General features: G+C 38.6%; 1 protein-coding gene across 3 annotated transcripts; it reads left to right on the forward strand.

Moving 5' to 3' along the window:
* The first annotated feature begins 853 nt into the window (after nt 1-853).
* On the forward strand, nt 854-9,026 carry NPY5R (neuropeptide Y receptor Y5). 3 transcript variants are annotated; one of them, XR_001137568.1, is made up of 4 exons: nt 854-913; nt 2,646-2,689; nt 4,374-4,437; nt 7,361-9,026. XR_001137568.1 is itself a non-coding variant. In XM_012646095.1 (2 exons), exon 2 carries the CDS (start codon nt 7,370-7,372, stop codon nt 8,708-8,710), a length of 1,341 nt encoding a protein of 446 aa, XP_012501549.1. In that variant the 5' UTR covers nt 4,390-4,437; nt 7,361-7,369; the 3' UTR covers nt 8,711-8,722. The 3 variants fall into 3 exon arrangements, 1 of the variants encoding a protein (XP_012501549.1); XR_001137569.1 differs by lacking the exon at nt 854-913 and adding an exon at nt 1,014-2,406; XM_012646095.1 differs by lacking the exons at nt 854-913; nt 2,646-2,689 and having other exon boundaries at nt 4,390-4,437; nt 7,361-8,722.
* Nucleotides 9,027-9,510: the final 484 nt, after the last annotated feature.

A 9,510-nucleotide genomic window follows, 5' to 3' on the forward strand; every position in this document is an offset into this window, starting at 1 on the left:
CAAACCTGCGCAATACAGATTTGGAAACATTAGGGTTGGAAATCATGTTGAGGAAAAAGAGGCCAGGTTTTTTCGCCTTTTGGGAGGGGCAGCTTTTATTTTGCCATTTGTTTATTTATCTTATTTTATTTTATTTTTTTACCTATGACAACTCTTTAGTTCCTAGTCGTCTTTTTCTTATTGAGTATAGTTGTCTTTCAATCACACTCCTCAGCACAAGCCGCTTGCCCACACTCTCAGCTACTACTTCTTACAGTGGGAATCAATCCTTTTTCCCATTCTTCAGGGCGCAACCCTACAGACTCCCTTGCGTCCCCAGAACGTCCAGGTCAACCTCCCCACCTAGAGTTCTTCCTTACTTCGAAAAGGTGCAAGAAAGAGCAGTGTTCTGTTTGTTTTTATTTTGGGGGGAACAAAGAGAGCCTTGAGGCTTCTTGTCAGAAAGCCTAAGCTCTTAGAGATAAGCCCACTCAACACCATTTCAAAAGTTCCAGCTGCTACACAGGGCTGGGGGCAGGATCAGCAAAACTCTATTTGCCCATCAAGTTAACTTGGTCACCCTGGAACCAGAGGCCAGGGTGACGGGGAGACATCCTAGGGCCCTGTGGCTTCTCCCTAGGGTCCCCAAACAACGGCGTAGGTCCTGGGATGCTTCCGGCCGGGCTTTGGGAGAGGCTGGCGCGGAGCAGGCGCTCTGGAGCAGGGTCTCGGGGGTCCCCGGAGCAGTCACGTGCTCCCCGCGCGCATCTAAAGCCCCCGCGGCTCCCCGCCCCCTCCTCCCCACCGCCACCTCCAAGTCCCGCTCCTGCGGCTGCCGCTGCTGCAGCCGCCGACGCCGCCTCCGGGGTGCGGGAGCGATCGCGCGGCCGCGTTCCCTGGAGCCGAGGGCCTGCAGCGGCCGGGACGCCCCGAGGTACAGGCGTCAGCCCCTCCCTGCCGCCCCCTTCGGCGCCGGGTGGGCCCGCACCGAGCGACCGTGCTGGTGCGGGCGCGGGCTGCGAGTCTGCGCAGGGCCCTAGGAGCCCGCACCCTGTCTCGGGTTCCAGGGGGTGGTCGGGGCTCCCAAGAGGACGGGGTGAGGAAGCCAAAGGAGGCGCGGCTGGAAAAATGGGGGGTTAGATTGGCGGAACGGGCGATCGTCAGGCGTGAAGGCACAGCGGGAAGGTACTGGGCTGAATTCTTTGGTGCCGCGCAGGTCCCTCCAGTCCCCAACTCACCCGGGGTGGAACAGGCACGAGCCGAAACCCCAAGGAGAGTGTCCGGGATCCGCGCTTGAGCCTCCTTGGGAGTGGGGAAAAGAGGGGTGGACAAAGCGCTGCCCGCGGCCAGACGAGCTCTGGGTGCAGCCGGCTGGCCTCCGAGCCTGGGGACCTGCAGCCCCCGCGGCGGCCGGGTCAGGGCTCAGCCCTAGAGGGTCTCTGGTGAGGCCGGGGCGCAGCTCGCGGGGCGCCGGCGAGGCGGTCCAGTATCGCGCAGTCCTGCCGCCGGCCCTAGACTGGGAGGCGGCTGCGCTCCTAGGTTTGCGCTCCTGTTTGCAAGGGGGCCTCAAATGACAAACGCTAGCAATAACGTACACCCGTAGAACTCGAATTCCAGAAACTGGAATTCTTGTTCTCAAGTTTACAAACCTTTAGTTTATTTTTTAAAGGAACTGAGGCATTTTGTTGGACCAAAGCCGAAAAGATTTTGCCACATAGACCATGGAAACAGCCTAAGGCTCTTTCAGCAGAATTGTGTAGCCCGAATGCAATTTTAGATTTCAAATTTCTCAAGGGAAGAGAAACTCTCCGTTAGAACTAAGGAGGGAGGGTGGCGCATGCTTGTGTGTTTCTCAGCTAAACAGAGCTGTGTTTATCTTTCCAATTCAAGTTTTACCCGATTTTAGCTTTAGGAATAAATTGTGGGAATATTTGGGAACATGAAATCTTGCCATTGTTCCAGGATCATTATAATTGATAATTTATCATTGCTAGAGAAAAGAATTACATGTATTTTATTTATTTGTGTGATTGGCACCTTTTGTGAGAAAAGTGATGTACATTTTCATAAGGCAGGAAATTATTCTAAGAAACCTTGTTTAAATATATGTATCAGTCTCTCAGTATCCTTTGAGTTCCCTGTAGTTCCTCCTATTATTCTTTTTAAGAACTATTTACTTTCCTAAAATACTTAAATCCTATTCAGAAGATTTCATTTGTCTAGGTGTCAGATATACACCAATTTATAAGAAAATTCCAATAAATCTTTACAGACACATTGCTTTATTAGAGTTGCCACAATTTAATGAAGGACTTTTCTTTTTTTCACTTTTTACTCAGAGAATTGAAGCTCATTGTCTCAGCCTGGAAATTTGATGGTGGGAGATACGATTACATACAAAATAAAAGCACAAAATATAGTAATTAGGTCCAACAAAGGTTTCACACCGTCCATATCAGATTTCTTGTCAAATAGTTTTTCATTTTTAAAATATTCTTTCTTTGGCTATACTTCATAATTTCTATAGTAATCTGAGTTGAAGTAAGCTTTACGTTTCATTACTTTTATTATGTATAAAATATTTGTGTTGCATAAAATGGTACAGTGCTCATAGTAGCACTTGTTGAAAAGCAGAGAATTATTAAGCATTTACATTTCCAGTGTAGGTTTACTTATTGTGTTTTTCAGGAAAAAGGAAGTGAAGGGGTAAGTTTAAGGAAAGAAATTTTTCGTGCTTTTTTTTTTTCATTTTAGAGTTGTTCTTCTACCTTAAATTTTCAACTTTAAAACAGAAGACCTAAATCTTATTGGACACAATTCTCTTAACGTTTAAACTATTCCCTGGCTACAAGGAGGTATTTTTAAAAAAAACTGCTTAACATGTCCACGCCCCCCTTCTCCATTTGCAATATCCATTATTTAGTTGTGAGAAGAAACTATTCATTGGAGCAAAGATTCACAGAATGCTGATTTTGTGCAGAGTACCATATTAGGTGTTGTATGTGTGTGTGTTTGTGTGGTGGGGCTAGAGGGAGAGCAGGAGAAAGTTGACTACAGTCACAGCAAAATAAAATGAATAAATGAATGTGGAATGAGTGAATAAATGCTAGGGGAGAGAGAATAAAAAGATAGTTTACTAATTGATCTATCAATAGCTACATAAGTATCCATTATATTCAGCAACAGTGCAAGTGTCCATGCTGTAGTGAAAGAGTGTATCATTGACAGTCAGGAAAATGCCATTCATTCATTCATTCATTATCCATTTAAGGACTTTTATATGTCAGTCTGCAGTTACTCACTGTATGACCTCTAATTAATCCCTCAGAGAATATTCCTTGCATAGTACCTTGTATTGTATTTGTCATCTTTATGTCATCAGAGTGGAGCAGAGCACCTAGCATATTATATGTTCAATAAATACTTATTGAATGAATAAAGGAAGGAACAACTAATCTTTCTTAGCTATTTATTAATGAAAGGGGCCTGTCCTTTAAAATTATATGTAAATTATTTGCTTTCTTAAAATACTCACATATTTCAGGGAATGAAAGAAATGTACTCAGTTTTTCTCCTATGTCCAATGAATACTCCGGATGGCATTTTCTTCATCTGTTTGCCAAAGAGACAGTGGTTTTCATAATTTAATAAATTCAGTATTTTATGTGCACATATTGAAAATAGGAAAGTTTTAGTAACAAAGTGTGCAATCAGATGTACTTCTTTTCATTTAAATAAACACATATGTTGTAAATATATTTTGCAATTTCAGTTTCATGTTGCTTATGCGATAGCCTTTATCAATGAAGATATCCAATTAAAAATTTTAAAGTGCAAAACTATCATTGTCTATGTGAGTATCTTTTCCTCATTTAATTTTAGGCCATTTAAAGCTTCTCTAATTTCAGTGGTTCTCTATATATGTGTATGTAAACACGCTTATACACACATAAGTGTGTACACACACACATATATAGTCAAACTCTATCCTGAATTTGCTCACATTCCCAGGATGATTCATTTCTGTTATTCTGAAGCTGTGGAAATTAAACTACTTTTCTATAATGATTAGTAACAAATATTAACTTAGCATCCACTATGTATAATATACTCTATTAAGTATCAGCACTACCATGAAAATAATTAAGACTTTCCCCTTATCTCCATTAGAATCTAATAGAGAGGTGTGGACACATACATTGGAGAAAATCTGAATGTTAGACTCAAAACTACATTTTCTTAAATCACTACGAATTGTGCTGCATTTCTCTTTCTTCAAGAAGTTTTGGACAGCAATTTTACTCTAGATAAGTGTCATCCACAGTTACATATCCTAAGAAAGCACAGAGCCATTGTAGAAAGAGCTAATTTCTTTCTTGTCCTTGCCTTGGTAGTAGAAAAAAAGGCAACAACAACTGACCTACCACAAAGTTAGGAGAAAAGGATTGATTCAAGAAAGTGAGTCAAAAGAACAACTAAGCAGGATTATAGTTACAAATGGCCTGTACATGTTATAGGTATAAATAGGATCATGAATAAGGTAGATCCAGCCAGGGCATTATCAGAACTCAGGAAATTAGGCAGAAACATCAATCAAAGCTGCTTTGATTAGAAGCTCACTGACCTATACAGGGTAGTTGCTGGGAAGCTATTTACTGGTAATGTGATGAATAAGATGATTCAGTAGGCCATGTGAGTCACTTTTGTACCAGTTATTATTTTTCACTTGAGGCAATATCAAGATAAATTGGTTTTTTTGTTTTGTTTTGTTTTTTATTTTTCTTTTTTTGAGACAGAGTCTTGCTCTGTTGCCAAGGCTAGAGTGCTGTGGCATCGGTCCTAGCTCACAGCAACCTCAAACTCCTGGGCTCAAGTGGGCTCAAACTCCTGCCTCAGCCTCTCGAGTAGCTGGGACTACAGGAGCTCACCACCATGCCCGGCTAATTTTTTGTTTTTATTTTTAGTTGGCTGGCTAATTTTTTCTATTTTTAGTAGAGACTGGGTCTCACCCTTGCTCCGGCTGGTCTCAAACTCCTGACCTCAAGCTATCCTCTTGCCTCAGCCTCCCAGAGTGCTAGGATTACAGGTGTGAGTCACCACACCCGGCAAGGTAAATTGTTGGTTAGAGTCTAAGAATGAATGAATATGATCCTGAGCTTTTGAATTAATTTATGTTTAAAGGGATTTAATTAGCTTCCAGAGGGTAATTCAGTCTACATAGAATCAGTTGTAGAAGTTCTGAGAAACTTTCAACACTTCTCATAGCACGGTGATGACTATATCATCCTTTTTGAAACTTGCTATATATAAAACTGAAGTTAAACTGATTTATAATGAATGTATATGTACACAATAGGATTTCCTATTTGGAAATTTATTGGACCAGGACCTAAAAGTCCCTCATATATTGAAGATAATAGTGTTTACTATTAATTTAAATATACATGTATTTTACAGCTTTGAGTATAATTATTCAATTATATTTCTAGAAATAAGTAGAAAATATATATTGATATATAGTAAAAGTGCTTTTATAACTACATATATATCAAGATCTCTGTAACAATGTATATTCATCAGAATTAATTAACTATTGCTGTTTTGAGTTTTCTATAGGAAATTCTTGTTAAAAAAAAAATGAAATTGCTTATTTTTCCAAAGAAGAGGAGGAGTTCCTTTGTCTCTTATTGATATGTTATAAGCCAGCAGTCCCCAACCTTTTTGGCACCAGGGACTGATTTCATGGAAGACAATTTTTCCACGGACTGGGGGTGGGGGATGGTTTCTGGATGATTCAAGCACATGACATTTATTGTACAGTCAAACCTCTCTGCTAATAGGAATCTGTATTTGCAGTTGCTCCCCAGCGCTAGCATCACCGCCTCAGCTCCACCTCAGATCATCAGGCATTAGATTTCCATAAGGATCACGCAACCTAGATCCCTCACATGCGCAGTTTATAGTAGGCTTCATGCTCCTATAATCTAATGCTGCTGCTGATCTGTCCAGAGGCAGAGCTCAGGTGGTGATGCAAGTGTTGGGGAGTGGATATAAATACAGATGAAGCTGGGCTCGCTAGCCCACCTCCTGCTGTGCAGCCCAGTTCCTAACAGGCCAGGGACTGGTACCTGTCTGTGGTCCGCGGGTTTGGGACTGCAGTTATAGGGAATTTAGTGCCTCATCAGGCAGTACCATCAAATCTCTAATACGTAGAGGCAAATAAGTAGTGGTATTGTGGTGTGACACTAATTTCATTTGAAATGAAAACAATTTATTTTGAAGAATTATATTAGTATCGCTTCTACATTTAATTTTAAGATACAATGTTTTCCTTAAACAACATAAATTCATTAACTCTTTTTTTTGCCGAAACATATATACAGTTTATGAATTAAAAAATAAACAGGTGAATTTTATCTTTAAAAATGCCAACAGCACTGCTGGTCATTCAGTGGTTGTCCTAATCCATGATAATCTGGCACATTTTACAGGACTGGGAACTGATCATGGAATGATTTTGTCATCAGCATGTGTCTATATAATCAACAATACAGCTTGATAACATTTATTGAGTGCCTAATATATACACCTGTGTCCTGGCATAGTGTTCCTACACTTGAGGAACTTAGATTTTGAGCACTGTATAAACTAGATAATATTTAGTTTGCTAAGTTTTTGTTCAAATTTTATATTCTCTCATAAATATTTATTTAACAGCTGCAGTGAAGTTACTATGTCATGTATAGTGATGGATACCACTGTGAGTAATAGACAGTTTCTCCTTTTCCATTGCTAATAAATAAGGTACATATAGGTAGGCATTATAACTGCAACTAAAGCAGATTGTGACTTGTAGCATCAGACAACTATAAACAAAGCATTATGGGAGTTCTGAAGAGAGGGTCACATCCAGTTGAGTTGACCAGGGGACACTTTAGGACAGGTGACTTTTAAGTTTGCCTTGTTTCAGGTAGGAATGAAAGGAATTCTTAAGGTAAGTTTATGTGACTACATTATGTACCAAGTATCTTGACTAGAAAATAATATTAATGAGCTATTATAAATTATGTATCTTGATGTTCTTATCTGCATTTGCCTTTTCCTTTCTGCACATTATTTACCCACCCCAGAAATTTAAAAAATAAAATCTGCTACTTTAACACGAGTTAATACAACATAGAAGTTATAGAATTAAACTTACTGTAATTGTTGATATTTGCACTGCATTTGTAACCAATTAAAAACCTCATAAACTTTCTTAGCTGATGAAAAAGGTAATGGGAACAAATTGTAAAATTTAGTTTCCCTCTGAATAGATTAATTTAAAGTGGTCATGTAATTTTTTTCACATTACTAACAAATGTCTTTTTATCTCAAGCAGGACTATAATATGGATTTAGAGCTCAAGGAGTATTATAACAAGACACTTTCTGCAGAGAATGATACTACTGCCACTCGGAATTCTGATTTTCCAGTCTGGGATGACTATAAAAGCAGTGTAGATGACTTACAATATTTTCTGATTGGACTCTATACATTTGTAAGTCTTCTTGGTTTTATGGGGAATCTACTTATTTTAATGGCTCTCATGAAAAAGCGTAATCAGAAGACTACAGTAAACTTCCTCATAGGAAATCTGGCCTTTTCTGATATCTTGGTTGTGCTATTTTGCTCACCTTTCACACTGACCTCTGTCTTGCTGGATCAGTGGATGTTTGGCAAAGTCATGTGCCATATTATGCCTTTCCTTCAATGCGTGTCGGTTTTGGTTTCAACTTTAATTTTAATATCAATTGCCATTGTCAGGTATCATATGATAAAACATCCTATGTCTAATAATTTAACAGCAAACCATGGCTACTTTCTGATAGCTACGGTCTGGACACTAGGTTTTGCAATTTGTTCTCCCCTTCCTGTGTTTCACAGTCTTGTGGAACTTCAGGAAACATTTGGTTCAGCATTGCTGAGCAGCAGGTATTTATGTGTTGAATCGTGGCCATCTGATTCATACAGAATTGCCTTTACTATCTCTTTATTGCTAGTTCAGTATATTTTGCCCTTAGTTTGTCTAACTGTAAGTCATACCAGTGTCTGCAGGAGTGTAAGCTGCGGATTGTCCAACAAAGAAAACAGACTGGAAGAAAATGAGATGATCAACTTAAGTCTCCATCCATCCAAAAAAAGTGGACCTCAGGTGAAACTCTCCAACAGCCATAAATGGAGTTATTCATTAATCAGAAAGCACAGAAGAAGATACAGCAAGAAGACGGCATGTGTATTACCTGCTCCAGCAAGACCTGCTCAAGAAAACCATTCTAGAACACTTCCAGAAAACTTTGGCTCTGGGAGGAGTCAACTCTCTTCATCCAGTAAGTTCATACCAGGGGTCCCCATTTGCTTTGAGATGAAACCTGAAGAAAACTCAGATGCTCATGAAATGAGAGTAAAACGTTCTGTCACAAGAATAAAAAAGAGATCTCGAAGTGTTTTCTACAGACTGACCATGTTGATACTAGTGTTTGCTGTTAGTTGGATGCCACTACACCTTTTCCATGTGGTAACTGACTTTAATGATAACCTTATTTCAAACAGACATTTCAAGTTGGTGTACTGCATTTGTCATTTGTTAGGCATGATGTCCTGTTGTCTTAATCCAATTCTATATGGATTTCTTAATAACGGAATTAAAGCTGACTTAATGTCCCTTATACACTGTATTCATATGTCATAGTTCTCACTGTTTACCAAGAAAAGAAAAAATGTTTCAGTCATCTAAGATATATTCGTGATAACTATGTCTGTATAATAAATAGAAATTTTGTTAATATATGGAATTTAATTTATGTGAAAGAGTTCAGGATTTTAATGTCAGTTCATAATATATGGAAGATAATTTTAATAATATAATTAATTTATTTAGTTGTATAGAGTCAGTGTCAATCCAATCTGTAACTTTATTTTTAAAGGTAGTATTATCTTCTATTTCATGTTGTCCTGTAAAAAATGAATTGTATTTTTTGCTTAAAATAAAAGTAATATTTAACCAAGTCAGTATTTTGTCCAAGAATATAACAATAAGAAAAAATATTTTCTTCAGGATTATTTAATTTCAAATTTAAGGAATTTCTATAATCTATCTGTCTTCATTTCTACTCCACAGGCTTCTTAATTTTTCTATTTTGAAAATACAGAAAACATTTAGTAGGCCCAGAAAATCATAACTAAATGACAGAGGTATGCCCAAATTATGATTATAATTTAACATTGATTACAGTTTTGAAATTCCTACAGGAAAATGCCTATCTCCTATTATTGAGAATTGGTCAAATTGTCAATGTAACTTCACTCTCCTAGTAATACACAATTAATTTACCAAATAAGAATAGGTCTTAAATAATGTCTACACTTACACCACAATATTAAACTGTAAGTCATAGAGTGTCTGCAGGAGTATAAGCTGCCTATTATCCAACAAACAATACAGACTGGAAGAAAATGAAATGATCAAGTTAATTCTTCATCCAGCTGAAA

This window comes from Propithecus coquereli, unplaced genomic scaffold (assembly GCF_000956105.1).
Source record: "Propithecus coquereli isolate 6110/MARCELLA unplaced genomic scaffold, Pcoq_1.0 Scaffold240, whole genome shotgun sequence".
Taxonomy (NCBI): domain Eukaryota; kingdom Metazoa; phylum Chordata; class Mammalia; order Primates; family Indriidae; genus Propithecus; species Propithecus coquereli.